Source organism: Heptranchias perlo, chromosome 28, assembly GCF_035084215.1.
Source record: "Heptranchias perlo isolate sHepPer1 chromosome 28, sHepPer1.hap1, whole genome shotgun sequence".
In the NCBI taxonomy this organism is placed as follows: domain Eukaryota; kingdom Metazoa; phylum Chordata; class Chondrichthyes; order Hexanchiformes; family Hexanchidae; genus Heptranchias; species Heptranchias perlo.
Window position 1 is genome coordinate 37,944,043 of NC_090352.1, and position 25,749 is coordinate 37,969,791.

General features: G+C 43.9%; 1 protein-coding gene across 3 annotated transcripts in view; it reads right to left on the bottom strand.

Annotated features, from left to right (window-relative positions):
• Positions 1 to 3,456: 3,456 nt before the first annotated feature.
• LOC137345073 (flotillin-2-like) overlaps positions 3,457 to 25,749 on the bottom strand; it is a 99,813-nt gene continuing 77,520 nt past the window's right edge. For all 3 annotated transcript variants that reach the window (XM_068008512.1, XM_068008511.1, XM_068008513.1), the window contains 5 exons: positions 24,895 to 25,014; positions 21,183 to 21,397; positions 17,877 to 18,060; positions 16,717 to 16,866; positions 3,457 to 16,114 (listed from right to left, as the gene is read on the bottom strand). In XM_068008512.1, the coding sequence (XP_067864613.1) occupies positions 16,076 to 16,114; positions 16,717 to 16,866; positions 17,877 to 18,060; positions 21,183 to 21,397; positions 24,895 to 25,014 (708 nt within the window). In that variant the 3' untranslated portion in view covers positions 3,457 to 16,075. The remainder of the gene's footprint in view (positions 16,115 to 16,716; positions 16,867 to 17,876; positions 18,061 to 21,182; positions 21,398 to 24,894; positions 25,015 to 25,749) is intronic.

The following is a 25,749-nucleotide window of genomic DNA, read 5'->3' on the forward strand; positions in this document are numbered from 1 at the left end:
CAGTTAAGTATTTCCCCCACAGGCTGGGTCACCAGCAGGAGCACTTCATGGTGAGGAACATCGTTCACCGGATCGGTGACAGATAAGGAAGGCATCCATGACGAGCCAGATCCAGTCCTCAACCGGCATCATTGCTGGAAGTGTCCGCACAGAGATCATTGGATAGTGAACCTCGGCTGACCTTCACCTCCCCACCTCTGCCCCGCCCCCCCAGCCGGAAGGACTGAGGCCAATTGTAGGGTCCCACTGCTCTCCCGACTGGAGAATTGAACCTGGGACATGTGGCCTGTATGGCTCAGTGTTACACTTGGGAGTGCATTTACCCACTAGGCCATTTCATCGTTGCGCTGCCATTTTAAAAAAGTTTTACTTTCTTCCAGAGCTATAGGTTCTCATTTCATTTTCCAGTGTCCCTGACTGAGTGCTTGCAACTTATCCCACAACAATTTGCATTTATATAGCGCCTTTAATGTAGTAAAAACATCCCAAGTTGCTTCACAGGAGCGATTATCAGACCAAATTTCGTACCGAGCCACATAAGGACATATTAGGACAGGCTTGGTCAAAGTGGTAGATTTTAAGGAGCGTCTTAAAGAGGAGAGCTGGAGAGGCGGAGAAATTTAGGGAGGGAATTCCAGTGCTTGGGGTCTAGGCAGCTGAAGGCACAGCCGCCCATGGTGGGGCAAAGGAAGTGGGGGATGGACAAGAGGCCAGATTGGAGGAGCGCAGAGATCTCGGAGGGTTGTAGGGCTGGAGGAGGTTAAAGGATAGGGAGGGGCAAGGCCATGGAGGGGGTTATAGAGTTGGGAGGGGCGAGGCTATGGAGGGATTTGAACACAAGGATGAGAATTTTTAATTCGAGGCAATCCCCAGCAATATGTTTCTGCTCAGTCTCCCAGATGCGATCTGGAACAGAGTGGGGAACTTTCCCTTTTATCTGTTTATTTGCAGTTAGGTGCTGCAGCCTGTTTGTAAGTGAGGGTCCCAAATTTCTCTTCCCAAGTTCCCCACCTGTGGTCAAGAGAGTAGATGAGCAACTCTCGGGCCTGTGTCAAAACTATCTGAGAGATGTCACTCTTTGAAGCTGTGAGAGAGATTCTGGTTTGATTTTGATTGCATCGATGGGCTGGAGATGAATGTAAAGGTGATGTTCCTGTAGCACATTTAGAAGACTCGCCACTTCAGGCTGATGGCCAGGTATCCCACGCTGGTGAACCATCAAGTGATTCCTGCTGGAAACTGCAGCTGTAGGGAGGTTGGGTGAGGACAGGATCTGGTCCTATGTTCAGGTAGTCTGTAGGACTCAGTGTCTAGCTCACATGGGAAGAACTCAATATCCAGCCCCTCTACCACCGGCGCACTGTGGCTGCAGTATGTAGGAACATAGGAATTGCTAGATGAAAAAAGACCAATGTTCATCTAGTTCGCCTTCCACATTCCTGGTGGTCGCATGATACAACAATAATGGAGTTGATAATTAATCACCTTTGTACTATTTACAGGATGCAATATAGAAACTCACCAAATCACTCTGATAGAAGTCATGGGGGCATAAGGTGCTATCAACGAGAAGGACAAGAGCAGCATCATCACCAGCAGACATATATCACCGTTCCTTCATCGTCACTGGGTTAATATCCTGGGCTTCTCTTTCTAACACCATTGTGGGAGCACCATCAGCACAAGGCTGGAGTAGTTTAAGGAGACTGCTCACCACCATCTTCTCAGGGCAACTAGGGATGGACAATAAATATGGCTTTGCATCCCATCCCAAGAAGAAGTCAGCACCGCGTGAGGTACCAGAGCTCGTGGAACCATAATCCAACCATTGGGAACCGCCAACAGAGAAGGGCAAGAAAAGAAAATCTGAGGGAAAATACTAAAAGGGTAGCTGTGAGACCATATCGAGATGTGGAGACTGAAAATCAACAGGTCATTTGTCCTGTTTCAAAAACTGCTACTGCACCTTGAATCCTACATCAAATGTCATGTGAAAACGATGGCAGGTTTTAAACAGTCCTCCAATATATCAATATTATATTTATAATTTTGTTTTATTTTGGAAGGTGCGTGACGCTGTCAAGGCCGCATTTATTGCCCATCTAGAATTACCCTTGAACCACGACACTCCTTATGGTGATAGGTAGGGAATTCTGGCACTTACAATTACTTAATCTTTGCCATTACATTCTTTCAAGATAAAATTTATAATCAAAATTTTGGCCACTACTTTCTGCCACTATCCGAAACAGCAATTCTATCTAAAGGAGTCAGAAGCCTGTCACCATGGCGATTCCCCACAGAATAAAGCCACTCTATCCTTTTAAAAGCGAAAAAAAAAATCATGCAATATGAAAGATGGAGCCGGGAGACTTATGAAGACATAAGATGGATGTAATTGTACACTAGATGTTAAAACCTTTTGGTGAATTATCAAATCCCATCACACATACACATAGCCAAGCTTCATTGTACATACTCAGTGATCAAGGCTTTTTATCACCCCCTCCAGAGTTGTTGCCCCCCCTCCCAACAATCCCCTCTCCTGAAGCTCCTGACTCTTGCAGGGATGCAGTTCCACAGGTGCCGGCACCCCCCCCCCCTCCCCCATTGGTATTGCAATGAATGCCAGCAGACTATTTCACAGCAGGGTGCATCACAGCCAAGCCCAATCCTGCCTTCTAATGTGCACAGGCACGCACTTTCCAGCAAGGGTCAATGGACTGTGATCAGGAGTGGCCATCTCCCCCTCCCCCTTTCTAGCCCAGAGGCACTAGGGCCAAAGGGTATCAGGGTATCATCTCTACTTACACCGCACTCGAGGATGCATCAACTTGCCGACCAGCACTAGTATCATTTGTGAGCTCTGTAAAACTCCAAAAATGAGTGGGGGAGTCGAATGGCCAAAATCCCAATAGACAGGGCAGCCCTTAGTAGCAGTGTCTTCTGAACTCACTCTCCCATTGGTCAGATGACCCCATCTTATAATTGTATAGAACCACTCTCCATTACCCACTAGGGTTGCCAACCCTCCAGGAATTCCCTGGAGTCTCCAGGGATTGAAGATTAATTTCCAGGACACTGCTGCAAGCAAATCAGGGAGGAAAATCAGAGGCATCAAACAATTTTTTTTCATTTTCTTTGAACTTCAATTTATTAGTTTTAAAAATATTGGAGATAGGGAAACAGTTTTTTTTCCCCAACAATGAAGATTAATCCAATTGGGTAACAGAGTCTGTTCCCTTTCCAATTGGTTGTGGGAAAGTAATGTGCCTGAAGGATGGACCAATGGTGGGAGTATGGGGGCAGGGCGGTTCGAAGTGGAAGGTCATGTGATGAAACCTCCAGGAATACACCCAGAGTTGGCAAATCTATTCTTCCCGCCAGGTATCTAACAATAAACCTTCTCCCTCGTACATGAAAACTTTACATCCTTGGATGAAGAAGAAACATCAGTGAAAGTGGTTGATTAATTTTATTATCGTACATGTAACATTCCAATCTAATTGTTTGGACAATTAACAGCACAATGATTGGATCTCATGTGACATGGGTCTTATATATATACACATGCAACATTCACATGCAGAGTAAATGAATGAAATATTACACAGGCAGCTCAGAGCTTCTCGGAGATTGAGGGTTGGTTTTATAGTGGGGGAGCGGGAGAACAGAAAGCAGTACATGGGAACGTCGAGCCTCTGGGCCGATAGTCACAAGGCAACTGGAACACTTCCTGTGCGCAAAGCCCATCATCCATAAAAGATTTCACTTATGTTCTGTGAATATAGGACCAGATTTCAGTTCAAGGGAAAGGGGGGTAGGGGGGGTGTGGCGGGGAAATGACGACTGTGCAGGAGGGGCCTCTGACTACACCTGAAGGTTATGGTCGAGTGTTTACAACTGCAGTGTGTGACTCATCCATTGTCGTGTGTAGGACTGTTGTTTCTCATCCAGCCAAGAAGTATTGCATAGAATTTACAGCAGAGAAACAGGCCATTCAGCCCAACTGGTCTATGCTGGTATTTATGCTCCACTTGAGCTCCTCCCTCCCTATTTCATCTAACCCAATCTGCATAAATAAACGCGGTATGACCAAGGCAAGTTGCCTCTCTGGCCTGACAAGGAGTTAGTTCACGTTTTTGCCAACCCTTCTTCCAGTCCAGCAGTCTTCATGAAGTTGGTATGGTTGGACATAAAAGGTTTTAAATTGAAGCCCCAACCCAATATTCCCACTTCCCGGAGTTCTGGATCTGTATGCTCCCATGCCGCCCTCTCCAAAGCTCTCTGCCTTGGTAACACTTCTTCCTTACAGACCATAACCAGCGAAGATAACTGACCTGGAATGGACAGAGAGATGACAGAGGAAAGAGGATTTTGTGGATGGGGGAGAGCTTGCTATCATGCTTGAGGATCCTGTAAACTGTTTAAAGATGTGGGTTATGAGACAAGCCCCCACAAAGATCTTCAGTACCCGTGCATCAGGAGTTTTGAGTTCCCTGACTTCCCACAGAATGTAAGGAAAAGGGCTGGGGTATCATGAGTACCATTTTGCTGGTCAGTCATAAAAGAAAGTCTTGCATTTATATAGCACCTTTCACAACCTCAGGACATCCCAAAACACTTTACAGCCAATGAAGTACTTTTTGAAGTGTTGGTTGTAATGTAGGAAACGCGGCAGCCAATTTGCGCACAGCGAGGTCCCACAAACAGCAATGAGATAATGACCAGATAATCTATTTTTTAGTGATGTTGGTTGAGGGATAAATATTGGCCCAGGACACTGGGGAGAACTCCCCTGCTCACCCATTGGAGCTCCGCAGCTAGGTTTGGCCACTACCGTTCTCCTGGTGAGACATGGAATGGAGTCAGTCGTTAATTCGGCACACCGATTATAAAATGGGTGAGCAGACAGCTGCAGCAATGGAGGGGACAATGGTCAAAAATGGGCAGTATGTTTACCAGTATTTCAATAAAGCCCATATCCGGGGGGATCTAATTCAACTCGTATCAAAAAAGTTTTAAAAGTGAACCTACCTCGATATGAGAAAGCTATTTTCCAGGATATACATTTTTAAATCGGGTGGAGATGGAATTACATAGATTGTACAGCACAGAAACAGGCCATTCGGCTCAACAGGTCTATGCCGGTGTTTATGCTCCACACGAGCCTCCTCCCACCCCTCTTCATCTCACCATTTCAGCATATCCTTCTATTCCTTTCTCCCTCATCTGTTTATCTAGCTTCCCCTTAAATGCATCTATGCTACTCGCCTCAACTACTCCCTGTGGTAGCGAGTTCCAAATATTTTTAAACCAACAAAAGGGAATTGGATAAATACTTGAAAAGGAAAAATTTGCAGGGTTATGGGGAAAGAGCAGGAGGGTGGGACTAATTGGATAGCTCTTTCAAAGAGCTGGCACAGGCATGATGGGCCTTCTATGCTGTAATATTCTATGATTCTATAACAATGTTCCTTGATCGAGCGAGCCAGCCAGCCGCACTTGCACCTCACCGGAAATATGCTAATCCTTGCAATGTGCACTATGAGGAATTTCCTTCTGCATGACCACCTAGTAACAGACTGTAAACAAGGCCGAGCAGGACTCAGCCTGGGAGCTGGGCAGATGCTGGCCAGTTAAGTGTGTTCCAACATTCTCAGTCCCATCCCACACCACCACCCACCTCACCTCCCCCCGAAGGTCCAAATGCAACTTAAACCCAAGGGAAGACCAGGGTTAACCGTGAAAACCATTACAACCCACATACAGGATAAGCAGACTGTGATATCTAAGAAGAAAAATGTACAATTCTAAAAACCACAGGCACCATTCTATATACTGCACCCATGACGGACTGAGACACAGAGGTGACTTTGATTTAATTGTGAAGTTATTTTTTTTATATAAGGTTGTGTTATTTGTCTTCAATGATCAAAGGTGAACTGTTCCCATTACTGCAACTGCCCTCCATGTTAAATATACACACATATAATGGGAATAAAAAAGGTTGTTTTTGTTTAAATCCTTTCTTTATATACAGGTTTGATGTCAGTTTTTTTTAAAAATTGGGCTTTCAAAATTGCTGCGTGCGGTGTATCCGTGGGGAAACATTTCTGTAAAAACGAGACCAGTTTTAATCCCCCTCTAACGCCTCTCTCCAATGCACAAATGTGATGTTTCAAACAAAAAAGTGATAATTCAAAAGACACACGAGAAGCTCGCATCGTAACGAAGCGTCAAGCTAATAAAATATGCATGATATTAAAGCAGCGTTGAATATATTTCCTTACATGAGGATGAAAGCGTAAGCTACTGTCGGCTATTTTCAAATAAAACCTCGGGTTGAGGGACGGGCAGCTCAAACTGCACTATTCAAACGGGATGTAGATCTTTCAGAAACATCAATGACCAGGAAAGCACTCTGCCTCATTAGAAACTGCCCAAACAACTCACAATTGGTGTGCAAGGATGCAAAAAGAACTTGCATTTATATAGCGCCTTACACGACCTCAGGATGTCCCAAAGCGCTTTGCAGACAATTAATTACTTTTGAAGTGTAGACACTGTTTGTAATGTGGGAACGCACCATGATTCCTCCCCACCCCAATCTTTTCAGTTCTCAATCACAGTTAATCATTTTGAGGGAGAGGATCAGTGGAGATAAAGCATTTTAGAAGGAGGGGGAAACCAGTTAACCAGAACAGGATTAGGGAACAAATTACCCAGTTGGACTCTCAGTTGGAAATGAAACACAACATTGGAAGGAGAGGGGAAGAATGGTTACTAAAACTAAAAAAAAATCAGAGTTTCAGGTCCTGTTTTAATCTTCTCAGCTACAATTTTACACACAGCTCAAAACAGCTCCACCAGTAATAAAAGTGCATCACCTGCCATCATCCACGCTGTGGTACATTTGAGGATTTGGGACTACTTACTGCCAAAAGTCTATTCAGTCCTCTCCCAGGCCACTCAATTCCACACTTCACAAGGGAACTGATGATGCACCTCAAGGAGAGGATGGAAGTAAGGTTGCCTTGCCTGAGTGAAAAGTCATCGCTGGTCAGACTGGCAAAGAGTGGGTATCCACAGCAGCACTGAATGGTTAATAGACTATCCTCTCCTAGATGAAGTGACGGGGGCTCTGAGGATGACAACACCTTACAGGGAGACAATACTGTGGGGAGGGGGAAAGCAGATCAGGAAAACAGCTCACTGGTGCTCAAATGCACTGTGCTTAAGAATAAGTAATGCCCCAATCTGGGGGTCAATCCATAATGAGACATTAATGAGCGTGGGGCAAGTCCTTTCCCACAGGTAAAGGAAACCCACTGGCCAGATGATATGAGGCATTCTTGTTTAACTTCTGACTGTCAACTTATGATGTCATCAGGAACCTGGAGTAGCTTGCCTACCTGGCTCTTCTTTCCCAAGGGACAATGCATGAGCTGAAGAGTCTGGAAGGGTTAAAGTAAAAAGGGGGAACAGCAGAGAGAAACAATCACATTTCTAGTTCCATGTTAAGTCACAAACACGGCTGTTTTGGAGATGTGTAGTGAATAACCAATATGTGGATTTTTTTTTTCTTTCTCTTTCCTCTGCCAAAAAGCACAAGACTCTTGATGGGGTGTGGCTCCACAGACAACAGCCCCCCACTATACCTTGTCCAAGTAGCCCTTCCTTTGTTCGTGAGCATGTGTGCGTGCATCTGGACTCTGTCACCAGACATGTTTGTCTGCAGGGCCATCGCAGACCAGCCCAAGGATCGAACCTGGAATCTTCCTGACCTGCATGGCCGATTCCCACAACCTGGAATGCACTTGCACAATGACCCATTTGGATGGCGCTCGACATTGACTTTTAAGTTTGATTTTGGTCAACACCATTTCTGGGAATAGCCATGAAGAGATAAACTGTTTTTTGCCTGTGAACAGAAACTGGCATCCCAACTTGCAAGGGCAACCTTGTTGGCTGAACTCAAGATAGCGGGAACAGAAGTTCTGGAGAAGTCTACAGGCCCGTCTTCATTACACTGCCAGCTCAGCGTAGCAACCACGATTCAACACTTCAGCCCCATTCCTTTTTTATCCCCAACCTCTTCCGTTACACTGTTAGCCCAAGTATTTAATCCTTCATGAAATACTAAAATTGGACAAGTAACAAAAATTGTAAAATTCTGGTCTCTTGGCACTCTCTCACGAGTTGCAACAGAAAGCTTGGAACAATTTCAGTAGGGAGTGTTTTAGCCAAACATAGCAGTTAGTGAATCTATGCATAAATGTCTTATTCATAGAATAAGTGGTTTAAAAGACATGTCTAAAGGCAGCCACAATTAAAAGCAGCATTAAAATACTGCGATATCTTGAAGACGCAGCAAAATTCAATCAGAGTTAGAATCAAACACATGCTCTCCATGGGAAGATGGGAAGCTCCTTGGAATGTTCACTAACGGTTCACAATGATTGCTCTGATTTTTGGTGTTGATGTGGCAAAAGATCAAACTGAGGGCAAAAGCTGGAAATTAGAGGGAGGTGATCAGTGGATAAAGACTAGAAAAAAAATAAGATTCAATTGCCTTGGAGGAATGAAGCTGCCAAGGCTGCAGAAAGAAGGTCCAGATTCTTGAGCAAACTGGATTGTGTCTTGTTCCGTTTTCATGTACTCCAACAAGGTGTGTCTGAAATTTGCTTCATTGGCTCAATGTTGCCCACTAGGCCTTGATCAACAAGAACATTAGTAAAGAGTGCATGGCCGTGGCTATACAACAAATGGTCAAATACAGATATTTACAAATTTAACTGGTGCATGAATGGGCAGATTTTACACATTTATTCTGTTTTAAATGATAATTACCTCCCCAGAGAAATTATATTTAGGAAACAACTTCATGTGTCCAATGATTTCATCACAATATTCATATTTGTATTGGAGAAATTCCACTTACTACAGCAAATGGGGGTAAAGTCACTAGCTGTACATACTGTAGTGCAGGATTCTAGAGGTGCTACTGTACTGGGAGCCAACATACTGGCCCGTCAATGCTACACCAGAGTAGTAGGATACAGCTCCTACAGGGGCTGTAACGGGGGTGGGGCGGGGGGGAAAGAGGAGAGAGAAAGAGAATAAATGGAGACCAGTTGCTTACCCACTGGGTCAGAGTGAAAACGAGTCACCCTGGAACAGCCCACAGAGGCCAAATCAAAAGCAGGATCAACAGAGTCACTGGAGGGAGTCCCCTGGCTTCCCTCTTGGATGAGGAATGGGGGAGGAGGGAGGGAACCATAAAAGAAAAAGGGAGGAAAAAGAAATGAAATAATGAATCCTTTTGTACCAAAGGGCTGGGCACTGACCTGAAATGCCGACAACATAAATATCTCATTCATTTTAAAAGTTAAAACACCTTGGCTAGAAAACAATTGTTAAGAACAACTATTTTTAGGACAACTGACTTTGACACATCTCAAGATCAATGTAAAAATAGTACAGATGTAATTTTGCCTTCAAAATCTTGCAAAGCAGAAAAAAAAGTATATATACATACCCTGCACGTGATATCTACTTTCTGACTGCTACTATTGTGGTCATTATTTTGAAAATACACAAAAAAGCTACAACTTCTTAAAAAAAAATCAAACAGTACATACTCTCCTTAGAGCAGAGAAGGTTAAGGGGAGATTTCATAGAGGTGTTCAAAATGATATGAGGTTTTGACAGAGTAAATGGGGAGAAACTTTTTCCACCGGCAGGAGGGTCAGTAACCAGAGGACAGACATTTAAGGCAATTGGCAAAAGAACCAGAGGGGAGATGAGGAGGACAATTTTTTTTTTACGCAGCAAGTTGTTATAATCTCAAATGTAATGCCTGAAAGGGCGGCGGAAACAGATTCAATAGTAACTTTCAAAAGGGAATTGGATAAATACTTGAAAAGGAAAAATTTGCAGGGCTATGGGGAAAGAGCAGGGGAGCAGGATTAATTGGATAGCTCTTTCAAAGAGCCGGCACAGGCACAATGGGCCGAGTGGCCTCGTTCTGTGCTGTATGATTCTACATCATGGCGGAGCAGTTTGGTGAGGCCTCTCACCACTCGATGCACGCCAGTCTAGCTGATGCTCAGCCAGTACCAGAAGCATCTGCTTCCAGGCAAACGGCAGGAGCTGTCTCTTGCCAATCAGCTAGCACCAAAGGAAGTGCATCTTCAGTCGACCAAGTACTTATTAATTACGTTCTCCTTTGATCAACAGTCTCCGTCATTACCTGACGAAGGAGGAAGCCTCCGAAAGCTTGTGAATTTAAAATAAAATTGCTGGACTATAACTTGGTGTTGTAAAATTGTTTACAACTCTCCTCTAAAGCAGTGTTGGGCGAGTGGATTTCTCTTCTTGGAGCGATTTGGTGGGAATTAGGATTGAACAATGAAAATAAAAATCCCTGAGAGTAGCCTACCAGGAACTTGTTGAGAAATCAAATGCCAGGTCCAGGTCCAGGCATTTCACTTTAAGTTAAAATTTTCACTATAAAAGGTTTAAAAAAAAGACACGTCAATTTATTTCCCCCTTACTGAAAGGAGATTTAACAAGTCTAGAACGAGGGGTCACAGTCTCAGGATATGGGGTAGGACATTTAGGACTGAGATGAGGAGAAATTTCTTCACTCAGAGGGTGGTGAACCTGTGGAATTCTCTACCACAGAAGGCTGTGGAGGCCAAGACACTGAATATATTTAAGGAGATAGATATATTTTGAGAAACAAAAGGCATCAAGCAGTATGGGGAAAGAGCGGGAATATGGTATTGAGATAGAGGATCAGCCATGATCATATTGAATGGCAGAGCAAGCTTGAAGGGGACAGGTTTCAAAATGAACCAGGTATTGTACCTCCTATTCTGTTTCATGGATGAGGTGCAGCAAAGCTTCTGTAAAACAGTGCTTTGGTGCTGTGCTTGTGGCATTGAATCTTGTAATGTCACTTCAGCTATTCCCCCAAAGCCACTCCCCTACAAGCAGAGTTGAAAGCAGCTTAATTCGATACCCTGCAATAGTTTACCCTCACTTGCACATTCATTAACACCCAGTTGTTTCACTTCAATTATTCAAATCGTCTGTTTAATTATTCAAATCCAAACTACCCAATTATTTGGCCAGGTTGTCATGCACTTTATATTAGCTGTACAATTAAAATCACCCGAACTTTTGTAACTTCATGTTCAGACCCTGCGTGCACAATCTGTTAGATTAAAAACATTTACATTAGTTCGTAACTTACAGTTCTAAGTGCTGGAGTCATGTCTTGTTCTCTGAACTTCCTCTACTGTGAAGGTCGGGTTTCCAAAATTCCACACCCAGCTTTTGAAATGTGACCTCGCCAGTGAACTATATGGGTTTAAATAATCTGCTTCAGCCTGTAGTCAAATGCTGGCGAGGCGCACGCGTTATTAATAATCTCGCATCCACTGGATACCCACAATGACTGTTCAATAATCACACCCACAATCTGGAAATGATCACCCGTTAGTTTTTTTCTGTACTGGTTTTTCAAATGCAGGTAACTATAAATTTGTGCATCATCAAATCTATCGTTAGCTCATTCCCCCTACTTTGCACAGATCCTCCCGAATTCCATCGATTTCCCTAGGATAGCACTGCAGCAACTTACAACAGGTTTAGAAATTAGTTGGGCGGTGGGAGAAAGGGGTAAGCATCACAGTGAAAATCTTCTGCTGACAAACCATAGGGCTCAGCATGCAGCTCCTGCCATGTTGGGAGCGCACAAAATTTTGCAACCATTTAAAGAACGCCCTGAAAGAGAGATCAGAGCCTCAGTTATACAGGGGGTCAATTCACCTGAATCACATGTGCTGGATGCTATAAAGCAAGCGACCAGTTCACCTTCTGGAATCTCTGCCCTTAGTTTTAGGCTTTGAAATAAGGTGCACTTACATTAGAGGAGGTATGGCTGTCTCAGGACAGCTGCACTCACACATAAATGACCCCGATCTGCCCAAGTCTGATGGCATCAAACAGCAAAGGTGGGGCTGCAGTAGCGTTCGTACTGCTCTGGTCCCCGCTAGCTCCCAATATCAAGGTGAGCTTACTGCATTCACAAACACAAACACAACCAATGACACTGATGTCGACTTAAGCGTTGCAGTAAGTTTAAACACACGGAGTTCGTTCCCCATGTCTTCACTCCACTAATGGGAAAATAAAAGCAAGCTCACGTGGCCAGAAGCAGCTTGGGGTGGATATTCCTATGGTGCCTCGTAAATATTAAAATTTAAAGGAAATTTAAACTCACATTTATATGACTCCTCATCGCCAAAACATCTCAAATCACTTCATACAGCAAGTTAATTTCCAGATCTTTACAGGGTCACGGTTTAACATCTCATGAAAACGACGGTACCCCCAACAATGCAGCACTCCCGCAGTACTGCTCTTTAGTATCAGCCTGGGTGATGTGCTCAAATCGCAGTGTGGGGCATGAACCCACCAAACTTTGACACAGAGGCCAGCGTGCTACCACCTGAGCAAAACAGATACCGTATTTGGCCAGAACGAAGAAAGGAAAACAGAGGACAAAGGCTGTAGGCTACACATCAGCCTTTATAATATTTCACTGTGTGGTAATTATGATGGATGCAATTCCATTTCAATAACAGATTACATGAACAATTACCTAACATTGCATACATAATGGTATCACTAATTCTATAGAACTGATAGAGTACAGATTAAATATACAATATTCTCTCCTTTTTCTACTTACTAGTTTTTAGATTTTTTCTATCAATTTTGATTCAAACAGCTGCATCAACTGTATTGAAGCAAAATCATTTTTGGCAGGTAAAGAAATGAGAAAATTTAAAAATATTTTTTTTAAAAAAAGATGCTTACAGCCGTCTACACATTTTTTTAAAAAACGTGCGCCCAATTCAATGGGCCCGTTCGAGGCAGTGCCACTGTCCAGTTAACAGTCTCCCGTTAGCTCAGCATTAGTCCCGGACTTCCTCATTTACCTGGAGTCTTAACTGTAACTTCAAAGCCTGGCCAGGCCTTCTTAACGGAAGCTGGAATTCAGCTCGAACCTTTTACTGCACATTTTACAGATTTCTTTTTGCTCCACATCACACGTCTGCAGTGACTGTCAAAATAGTCAGTCCCTACCTCACCTTTACCAGTGGAAAAAAAGGTCACCTTTCCTATCCTGTCCAGAACTAAAAACTCAGTTATAAATCTAATATCACAGAGCAGAAAGCCACATTAAGATGCTAATCCCTACTGTACATGGGATAAGGAAGGAAATGGAACACAAGAAACCCTCAGAATTGGGTACGGTAGAGTTACCTGACAGAGGGACTGATTCTTAAGAGTTCCTTCACAGTACTTGGAAAGAAAAAAACATCCATTGAGCTTGACTAAAATTATTTTTTTCCATTATGAATGAGATGTGAATTAAGGCTTCTGTTTCCGGAACACTTTTTGCAAAGCAGGAATATCTGACAGCATCAATCTTGGACGTGCGATTTTTACCGCAAGTGTTGGTGGGGTTGAGTGTGGTCGACACGTGCTTCCACACCAAAAAAAAAGTTTAGACTGCATTCCAGAATTTGCATATTATGTCACAATCGGTAACTACACAGCTAATCACAGTTTGCGCTCAACCACCATGAAACTACTTGTACTGGGGAGGAGGGTAACCATTAATGGGTTGAAATCACACCGTGCCACTCAGTAGCCAATAGTTAACTAGCTTGTATGATAAGACTCTGGTCTTTCAACAAAGCCACAGATCTGTTTAAAATATATGCATTAATTTGTTAGTTGGTGCAGGCTACAAATGAATTTCATACAAACTCACTAACAAAATGTGATTTCCACCCATAAGCTTTTAAGTTGAACTTAAGACTTTTTATAAATTGAATAAACAATATTTCGCTGTTGTGTGGAGTTGGCACTGCGCTCCGAGGAGAACCTGCACACCTTCACCGGTTAAAGTACACTTTTTGTATTCTGGATTGGGTGTCAATAGTTTAATTCCTCACGACACGATAATGAAAACCCAGATCTGATGAGGTGCAACATCCATCTTTCCATTCGGTGAACAGTGTTCTCTAATCCATCAAGGATGTCAGAACACCAGATATTGTTTCTGCAGCCAGTGAACACAGAGTAAAAGGATACAAATGGCTCCAAATACTAAGTTTCATCAATTTCACTTTAGAGAATGAACACAGAAAGTAAAGTGAAGGTACTAACTGCTGCACCATCGTTGGTGCAATAGTTTATTTATTCCACAGGAGGGGAAAAAGGGGAGGTTCACCTCAAGTTTAAACATGTTCTCTGGCATGGCAGCACATTGGAACAGTGCGCTGATACACTGGCAAGCTGCGCCACCACTTGGCGAGTCTCTGACGTGGGGAAGAGAGGAAGGACAGGCTAAACCTTGCCACCCTCACCCAAGGCAGCAGCTGGTTCCAAGAGGCTTGCGGAGCTATCCTGCCGTCCAGCAATCAGGACGAGGAACGGTACACGGCAAGTGTGTATTTAGGATACAGGGCGAGGGCACAGAAGTTAATTTGTTTCCTGGCTGCATCTGACAATTGGACAATTAGTGGTAATGGGTCATTACTTGACTGAGGAGTGAAACCATTATTCACACCGGAGAAATTAGTTCTCTAACCTGCGAAGGTGCTTTACTGCTGCAGTTCCATTTCCGAAACAGCCAGCAACCGATCACTTGTGCTTGTGCTCACAAGTTTCCCCCCACAGCGAAGAAAGAGCATAAGGGACGTGCGGTCGCTGGTGTGTAGAGGACATTTTTCAAGTCGATGTTTAACCCCACTGTCGGCCATATTGAGGTGGGCATGTGTGATTTAGCCGCATTTACAACACACGGGACATTCAACAGCTAAGACAAAATAGTTACTCTTTCTTAAAAAAAAACTTTTATTCTTGTAGGTCGTGGACCCTGTACCAAACTCCGCAGTGATTTTCAGTTTTAAAATAAGATTGCACATTTTAATATACAAGTTCACATAGTGCCTTGAGCTGAGCAGCACACCCCAATAACCTCCAGCAGAACAACTGAAAATATCCTCTACACAACAACAATCCACGGCAAGCAAGACTAATCACTTCTCGCCTATCTTGGGACACAATAGAACAGCTTAGAAAAACATCCAGGATTAGTAACGTCTCATGGGATCACCTTTACATGATCACGTTAAACCAGTGACATCCCTACAGCAGAAACACGCCAGGTCTGCTGGAGTTACCTTATGGCTTTTAGTACTTGTTACAACAGTCATCCTCTGCTATGTCCGTGTCCATGTTGCAGGGTCAATCATCTAGATCTGGGAATGTCCAGAGGGCTACTTAAAAAAAAAACCTCAGAGCCAGCAAGGCAGCCATTTGAAGTTTAGTGGGAATTCAAGTTTAGGTTTGGGAATTTAAGTTTGGGTGCTGGAAACAGATTCAATAATAACTTTCAAAAGGAAATTGGATAAATATTTGAAGGGGAAAAATTTGCAGGGCTACAGGGAAAGGACAGGGGAGTGGGACTAATGGGATAGCTCTTTTAAAGGGCCGGCACAGGCACGATGACTCCCTTCTGTGCTGTATCATTGGGTTGGGTTCAGTATTGGCACGGACATTAAAATTAGGAGGCAAAACAAGGGAGGGAGGAGGGGAAAGAAAGTTTTAAAAAGTTAACTTTCCGCACAGCTGATTTATAGACGAACAATTCAGCTCCAGACAGCCTGCAACATGGACACTCAAATTGGTTTTATTCTTAAAAGCAAAGAATGAATATCAACAAATTAATTACTGAAAGTTTGGATTTTTAAAAAAATTTTTAAAATGGTTGTTGTATGCTGAATTCTGATCCAGATCAAATTAAGGCACCAGAGGTTTTAAAGAAAAACAAAAACAAAAATAAATAAAATTTGAAAAAAAAAATAATCGCACGAGTTGTCAGTAGAAAAGGAGTTCCTTATACAAGTGTTCTGAGGTGGAGGTCTGTGGAATAGTACTTTCTATGGAGAAACATCCTGAATTTGTTGTGGCTTTTTGACGATCAGGCCTGGCCGTTGGCTAGTTTTTGGATCAAAGGAACCTAGAAAAGAAAGACAATGTAATACTGAGAGAGAACAATAAAGGACTAGAACCTGGAAACTACACTGTGGGTTATAATCGTATGGACGCTATTTCAACTCATGCCAACCAATTTATTAAGGGACCACCATGCTGGGAGAACTTCCTGCTCCTCTTCAAATAGTCCTATGAGATCTCTGACACCCACCTGAGCATGCGGAAGGGCCCTTGGTTTAATTTAATGGACATCACCTCCAAAAATACAGCGCTCCCTTAGTACCTCATTGAAGTGTCAGTCTAGATTACGTGCTCACGTTCTGGAGGGGGGCTTGAATGCATAACCTTCTGACTCGAAGCGCGAAATTGCCATCACTGAGCTGAGCTGAGCTGAGCTAGGACACTCAGAGGAAGGTCCATGGGTTCAATTTCCAAGGGCCTCACTTGGAATATAGCCGTAATAAAACCTGAACTATGCAATAAATTGTCACGTCATTTGATTGACAGGAGAAGTGTTCCCAGGCATTGGAAAGCCTAACGTACAAAGGGCCTGCTGGTTAATTTAACAGAAGTGTCATCATTATAATAAAGAATTACTCAGGTGCTGGTAAGAAACACGACACTGACCTTTGATAGATCGATTCCTGTGAGAGCGTGGACGGAGACAGGGACTTCTGCCAATAAGCGCGAAACCTCCGACGTAACGCGGTTACTGTCTCCTCCGAGAATCACAACTTCATCTGTCTTGGCAAGGGGAGCTGCAATCTCAGCAGCAATCTGGAGAGAGATAGCTCAACATGATTCGGTATTACAAAAGAACGAAGTTATAACAACACAAATGCCCCCATTCACTGATCAATAGATTAACCCGGGTGCTTTTGAACTTTGTGCAATTTCCTGTACCCCTCTCCAGCATCCATATTCTTCGGGTTAGCCCCCTACCTCCTCAGTCCAGAGTGCCGCAGGCTACAGCTGCAGTTGTGAGTTGAACCCACCAAGCGGCAGGAACTGAGTGGAGCAGTGGTTTAAACACACTGGGGTAGATTTTGACGCATCTGTACTTCCCGCCTGGAGGCTCATGCACGGAGTGCATACGGGGAATTTGGTCTGGGAAACCAGCCTGTCCTGCAGGATTAAAATCAGTGGACAGAATTCCTGCAGTGCCCAATGACCTCTGACCCAAATTCCAGCCACACACTGCCAGCCTGCAAAGCTTCGTACCGGGAGTACACATTTGTAAAGTTTATCCTTTCACCTCTAGGAACCCAACTCGGTCTGATGAACAGAAGTAAAATATAGCATGGGGCAATAAAAGGCCTATCGAGATGACAAAACCAGGCAGTTAGAGGATGCAAGGCCATACATGGTATAAATTTTGAGTTTATAAATTCTGTAACACAGGAGGTTTTTTGATCCACTGAAGCCGTGCAAGTGCCAGCTCTTCTACCCTAATCCCATTTCTCTGCCACTTCCCTGTTTCCTTTTGTACTCTTACTTTGCAAATGCTTATCCAATTCCCTCTTAAGTTATGTTACCGTCTCTACCTCAATAGCCACACATGGTAAAGCACTCCTTGTTCCAATAGCCCCATGTGATAAAAGCACTTCCAGTTTCCCCCTTCCTCCTTCTAGTGATAACTCTGTCCCCTTGTTACTGGTTCACCAACCAGAAGGAAGTTTTTCACAATTTACTCTTCAGTTCACTCTCTTCATGGCAGTGTGACTACGGATAGCAGGAGTGCAATTAGAGCGTTTCATCATCTTTGCACCATTAAACCGCCAGGTTACCTTTGGAAGAGCATCCAACACCAGTGCCATCTTGGCTGCCTGTCCATACTGCCGGTAAGCTGCTGCTTTCAATCTCATTTTCTCTGCATCAGCTTTTCCGATAGCCGAAATAGAAGAAGCTTCCGCCTCTCCGATCTTACGGATCTTTTCAGCTTCAGCCTGGGCAATCAGCACTTGTTTCACTCTGCAAAAAAAACAAGAAAAGGGAACTGTGGCAGCAAGAACCACGAAGTAGGAATGCAAAAGGGAGAAAGACTTGCATTTCTATAGTGCCTTTCAGAACCTCAGGACGTCCCAAAGCGCTTTACCACCAATGAAGTTCTTTTGAAGTGTAGTCACTGTCGTAATGTAGGAAACGCAGCAGCCAATTTGCAAACAGCAAGCTCCCACAAACAGCAATGTGATAATGACCAAATAAGCTGTTTTTACTGATGTTGGTTGAGGGATAAATATTGGCCAGGACACTGGGGAGAACTCCCCTGCTCTTCTTCAAAATTGTGCCGTGTGATTTTTTTTTTACCCGAGAGGGCAGACGGGACCTCAGTTTAATGTCTCATCCGAAAGACGGCACCTTCGACAGTGCAGCACTCCCTCAGTACTGCAATGGAGTGTCAGCCTGGATTATATGCTCAAATCTCTGGAGCGGGGATTGAACCCACGACCTCGTAGAATTCAAATCACAGATACGCAGGTTATAAACAAACAATTTGACTAAGGTGCAACCGATGAGATTTTGAATTATTTAAGAAAACTGTTTGTATGCAGGTCCAGGATATGGGTGGGGGGGGGGGGGGGTGGGGAGAGAGAGAAGAGGAGAAAAGGAATGCCGATCACCTCCCCACTACCCCTGCATTCATTTAAATGGAACTTTGACCAATTCAGGACAGGTGCCAATCCTGGATTATACACAGGGAATGAATCCAGATTAGAGTGTAGCCACAGAGTGACATCAGTTTACACGATAACTAAACTGTTTCAACGACAAAAATATCAGGTCAGGAGCAAATTGCAGCCCTCCTGACTGGACATCCCAAGCTGGGCATGGACTCTGATCACATATTATTCACCAATACATGATTTATATTAACATGCACAGCATTTAAATGGACCACATTGCCCAAGCTTGCCTGTACAAAAGTTCAAGCAGGACAAGGTTCTGCTCTCCCGGCCCCCCAGCATTTACATACGGCCCTCCCTCCTGGAAACAAAGCATAATTCAGGGAAAGAGACACTACTGAAGGCCTTTCTGAACTCATTCCGTGATGGTTTATCATGGTGAGTTGCAGAATGGATAGAGTGTGAAAGTGTTGGGTGATTTCTGTGAATGACCTTTGCCATTACTGTGACATTGAGATTTAAAATGTATCTTTTAGTTCACACATAGCATTTTCTAGTGGGTCTATTTTCCCCAATTTGAATCTGTTGTGGAGAGTACGATGCACAAGTTGTACCTCCACACAGGGTTTTGGAGGGGTTTGAAGCAACATTCCACTGCTCAATGGGTGTCAGCTTTACAATCCCTTTTATAGCATCTTGAGAGATATGTAGATCTTACCGACATAACAATGACTGCACTTCAAAAGTAATTCATTGCATGTGTAGCCCTTCTGAGATGTCTCTGAGGGGAAGGATGGAACGCTTGCATGAACGCAAGTCTTGCGTTTTTATCAGCTGGTTAAATGTTCAAAAATTCCACTTTAAAGGATAAATATTCAGCAATAATTAGAATCAATGTTAAAAAACACAAGGCGATGTGGTCTCAGTGCAAGCTACTTCCCTTCAAGTATTTATCCAATTCCCTTTTGAAAGTTGCGATTGAATCTGCTTCCACCGCCCTTTCAGGTAGTGCATTCCAGATCATAACTCGCTGTGTAAAAAAATGCTTCCTCATGTCGTCTCTGGCTCTTTTGCCAATCACCTTAAATCTGTGTCCTCTGGTTACCGACCCTTCTGCCACTGGAAACAGTTTCTCCTTGTTTACTCTATCAAAACTGTTCATGATTTTGAACATCTCTATCAAATCTCTTAACCTTCTCTGCTCTAAAAAGAGAACAATCCCAGTTCTCCAGTCTCTCCACATAACTGAAGTCCCTCATCCCTGGTACCATTCTAGTAAATCTCCTATGTACCCTCTTCAAGGCCTTGACATCCTTCCTAAAGTGTGGTGCCCAGAATTGAACACAATACTCCAGCTGCGGCCTAACCAGTGTTGATAAAAGTTTAGCATAACTTCCTTGCTTTTATATTCTATGCCTCTATTACTAAAGCCCAAGATCCCATATGCTTTTTTAACAGCCTTCTCAACATGTCCTGCCACCTTTGAAGATTTGTGTACATACACCCCCGGGTCTCTCTGTTCCTGCACTCCCTTTAGAGTTGTGCCATTCAATTTATATTGCCTCTCCTCATTCTTCCTGCCAAAATGCATTATTTCACATTTCTCTGCGTTAAATTTCATCCGCCTTGTGTCTGCCCATTTCACCCATCCATGCCCCTCTGAAGTCTGTTACTATCCTTCACCTTGTTTACAACATTTCCCAGTTTCGTGCATTCTGTAAACTTTGAAATTATACCCTCTATACCCAAGTCCAGGTCATTAATATATATCAAAAAGAGCAGTGGTCCTAATACTGACCCCTGGCGAACCCCACGTATACTTCCTTCCAGTCTGAAAAACAACCGTTCACCACTACTCTGCTTTCTGTCCCCACGCCAATTTTGTATCCACGCTGCCACTGTCCCTTTAATCCCATGGGTTTTAGTTTTTCTAACAAGTCTATTACGTGGTACTTCATCAAATGCCTTTTGAAAGCCCATATACACAACTCTCCGTTACTTCATCAAAGAACTCAATCAAGTTAGTCAAACACGATTTTCCTTAAACAAATCCGTGCTGACTTTATTAGCCCAAACTTTTCCCAAGTGCCAATTAATTTTGTCTCCTCTATTGACTTTCCCCCTCCCACATCTCCAAGTGCAGCTTTTACAAAGGTATTGAGGGATTATGGAACTACGGCAGGTAAATGGAGTTCAGATACAGATCAGCCATGTTGTAATCGAACGATGGAACAGGCTCGAGGGGCTGAATGGCCTACTCCTGTTCCTATGTTGCTAAATAATCCTGCTGAGAATGGGACCTCTGTGTGTGAATCATATTCCACCACTGAACAGCATGCAGAAGATCTATCTCATCTTAGACATTTCTTGTGACAAGATATCAGTTACACAACAATGTGCGATGAATATACTGGGCAACAGCAGACTACGTTATGGGCACACGAAGGACATCAAGGGAGGCAGACTTACTTCTGCCCTTCTGCAATCTGCTTCATTCTGAAGGCCTCTGCTTCTGCTGGCCTCTTCACCGTCCCTATCAGCTCCTTGTCCATACGCACGATTTCTTTCTCCTCGATGTCAATCTGCTTCTTGCGCTGGACCACCTCGATCTCTATTTCTTCCTGACGGATCTTCTGCTGCTCCTTGGCTCCCTGCAGCTCATAAGCCAGCTGAGCCTCTGCTTTCTAAGCACAGCCAAGAAAATGCAATACAAAGCATTAGAACTCCTCGACCCAGACAGGGACTCTAAAGCTTTAATCCCCACAGTCCTCGCATTCCATCAGATATTAAGTTCCAAAATTCTTTTCTGTACATTTTTTTTTATATTAAACATTTATTTTTCCTCCATTCCATTTATGTTTCCGCACAATATTCCTCGGCTAATGCACTGGATGAATAACTCACTTCCAAGCCTCTTTCAAGAGCAGAATTTTTTTTAAAAAAAGCAAAACTATGAAGCCTGACAGGAAATGTGTCTCCATTGAGAGTTTATTTAATAATAGTCGCACACTATCCCGACTTGGGCATTTATCGCCATTCCCGCGTTGCTGGGTCATAATCCTGGAACGCCCGACCTACAACACCTTCACCATACGGACTGCAGCGGTTCAAGAAGGCCCAGCACCAACTTCTCAATCAACGCCGGCCTTGCCAGCGACGCCCACATCCTGAGAATGAAGAGAGGGGAAAAAAAAACTAAGCCATAAAGACCAGGAACATCCCAGGTTTATTTCCTGGTCTGTGCTAGGTTAGCTGATCTCAGCCAGGACCGTGATAGGGCACTGAAGTTAGTCTCAGTGTCCCTGGATTGGCGAGGTGGGGGGAGAGCAATATTCCAGCTTGCGCTCACCATTCAACAAGCCCTGTGGGCTCCGCTACAATGTCAAATAACCATGACGTGTCACACTTGAAGAGTGGCCACTTGAAGCAGGTACTGGAAAGTGACCAGTGCCTGTGGGATTGCAGCCCAGTAGAGGTGCCATAGAAACATAGAAAATAGGAACAAGAATAGGCCATTCAGCCCTTTGGGCCTGCTCCGCCATTCAAAACGATCATGGCTGATCGTCTAACTCAGTACCCTGTTCCCGCTTTTTCCCCAAATCCCTTGATCCCTTTAGCATTAAGAAATATATCTATCTCCTTCTTGAATACATCTAATGACTTGGCCTCCACTGCCTTCTGTGGTAGAGAATTCCACAGGTTCACCACCCTCAGAGAAGAAATTTCTCCTCATCTCGGTTCTAAATGGTATGCCCCGTATCCTGAGACTGTGACCCCTGGTTCTGGACTCCCCATCCATCGGGAACATCCTCCCTGCATCTAGTCTGTCTAGTCCTGTTAGAATTTTATATGTTTCGATGAGATCACCTCTCATTCTTCTAAACTCCAGTGAATATAGGCCTAGTCGACCCAATCTCTCCTCATAAGTCAGTCCTGCCATCCCAGGAATCAGTCTGGTAAACCTTCGTTGCACTCCCTCCGTGGCAAGGACATCCTCCCTCAGATAAAGAGACCAAAACTGCACACAATACTCCAGATGTGGTCTCACCAAGGCCCTGTATAACTGCAGCAAGACATCCCTGCTCCTGTACTCAAATCCTCTTGCAATGAAGGCCAATATACCATTCGCCTTCCTAACTGCTTGCTGCACCTTTTTGCTCGCTTTCAGCGACTGGTGTACAAGGACACCCAGGTCTCGTTGCACCTCCCCTTTTCCCAATCTATCACCATTCAGATAATAATCTGCCTTTCTGTTTTTACAACCAAAGTGGATAACCTCACATTTATCCACGTTATACTGCATCTGCCGTGTTCTTGCCCACTCACCCAACTTGTCCAAATCACACTGGAGCCTTTTTGCATCCTCCTCACAGCTCACATTCCACCCCAGCTTTGTGTCATCTGCAAACTTGGAAATGTTACATTTAGTTCCCTCTTCCAAATCATTGATATACATTGTGAATAGCTGGGGCCCAAGCACTGGTCCCTGCGGTACCCCACTAGTCACTGCCTGCCACCCAGAAAAAGACCTGTTTATTCCTACTCTGTTTCCTATCTGTCAACCAATTCTCAATCCATGCCAGTATATTCCCATGAGGACGGCCTGAACCGGGATCTTGGGTTCATGTCACGCTACACGCTACACGTTACCCCACCAGCGAACAAATGTTATGTGTTTTTAATATAACGGGTCAGTTGCTGTCTTTTCTATGTTTCTACCACTCTATCTCTGTTTTTTTGGGTTTTTTTGGTGATTTGTATATTCAGAGAACTTGTAGGTAACACCTGTCTGTCTGCACACTGATTGCCTTGGCAACGGGCAGTTGAAAAAACTGTCTGTAATCACCAAGCATTGTTCTGTGATTTATAAATGCGATTTCATTTCGAGGATTTCATTTCCAACAACGTTCACCTGAGGAAGGAGGAAGCCTCCGAAAGCTTGTGAATTTAAAATAAAATTGCTGGACTATAACTTGGTGTTGTAAAATTGTTTACAAGTATATTCCCCCCAATCCCATGTGCTTTAATTTTGCACACTAACCTCTTGTGTGGGACCTTATCAAAAGCCTTCTGAAAATCCAAATACACCACATCCACTGGTTCTCCCCTATCCTACTGGTTACATCCTCAAAAATCTCCAGTAGATTTGTTAAGCATGATTTCCCTTTCATAAACCCACGCTGACTTTGTCCAATCCCGTTAATGCCCTCCAAGTGTTCTGTTATCACGTCTTTTATAATAGACTCTAGCATTTTCCCCATTACTTATGTTCGACTAACTGGTCTGTAATTCCCTGTTTTTTCTCTCCCTCCTTTTTTAAATAGTGGGGTTACATTCGCCACCCTCCAATCTATAGGAACTGTTCCAGAGTCTATAGAATTTTGGAAGATGACCACCAATGCATCCACTATTTCCAGGGCCACTTCCTTTAGTACTCTGGGATGTAGATTATCGGGCCCTGGGGATTTGTCAGGCTTTAGCCCCATTAATTTCAGCACAGGAGGGATGGGGGGCAGAAAGCTGAAAGGAAAAAAAAGTGCTGGGATTACAGAAGGTCCGGCAGAAGGCCCTCCAAACCCATTGGATCTCCGCCTTCTGGAATACCAACCTGCATTCCCAGTGCAGCATCTCATTTCCCCGATCTCGTGTCTTGGCCTCAACTACTATTCTAGGGAATTCTCTCCAATTGATGATCAACCTCTTTGTAAAGGAATACTTCTCAATACTCAGCCTAAAGCCCTTCAAACCCCTTGAACTTGTACCCTCTCTTGTTCTGCTGCCCTAGTAACAAAGTATTGTGTTAGGTTTGCTTTCTTTAACCCATTGAGTATCTTGTATCCTGTCAAAGTCCCTCAACATTCCCTTTAGAGCTTATCAAGATGCTCCTCATAGCTCTTCCTTTGACTCTTGGATTAGCCTCATTACTCTCCTCTGCCTTGCTCCTAGGGCCTGGATGGTCCCTTTATGTCACCGCATGACCGGTGTTCCCAGATGGCAAGGCTGATATGTGGAATCCAACAGAGACAAGCCCCGGCCCTATTACTCTGCAGTGCCGTTAGATTCAATATTTTCCAGGTTGCCGAGGGTTTCCTTTTGTCTTATGTTGAGTGGTTCAATTTGCCATTGAGAGTGAGTGGCCTGCAGCACTTAACCCACATCCCGTTAAACAAAAAACACTTACCTTCGTATTTATCTCTTGATTAAAGGATGCCTTCTGCATTTCGAACGCTCGCTTCGAGTCAGCCATCTTGGTGTCAGCACTATACTTAACATCCATGGCTTCCTTCTTGCATTCAGCTTCCTGTGGATTTTGGGGAGGGAGAAAAAATATATTCAGGGGCTGCCGGTCCACGATGAAACAAAACACAAGCACTGAACGACACTACAAAAAATATAATGTTTAGCAAGTCAACATTAAGCAATAAGGCCAGGGGTCCCCAATGGCTTAAATGGTTAACATTGTGAGTAATTGAGCCATACATGGTCCTAGCTCCAATCCTGGGTCTACGTACTGTTAGCTGGTCTCAGCTAGAGTGACAGCAGGTGATGCAGTACGTGAGTAAGGGAACAGAAAACTAACCAGGATTCCCACCCGATCACTATCCAGAGACCATGGGTGAGATTGGCGGGGGGGGGGGGGGGGGGAAGAGAAAGATATGTTCGGGCTGTGGTTGAATTGCCAGTCAACAATTGCCGTCTAGGTTTTTCATTTACGACCTGTCACTTGGCCAAGATACCAGAGATTGGCCGTACCTGAGCAAGGAGTCAACAGTTTCAGTTTCAGGAGAGAAGCTGGTGTGAAGGGAGAATGGTGGCAGAAAAAGGTTGGAGAAAAAAAAACATGATAGGGCCAGAGGTGAAACCAGGTACCTCATGTCACCGTGCTCTCCAGTTTTTTGAAGCCTGGACATGCATTAACACAGATTCAGAAACCACTAAATCTATTCAGTGACATGAAGGGTGATTCATACAAACTTGTTTAATGAGTTCACGAGGACAAGGCACTGGTAAAAACTGCATGTAACCTGTACAAATG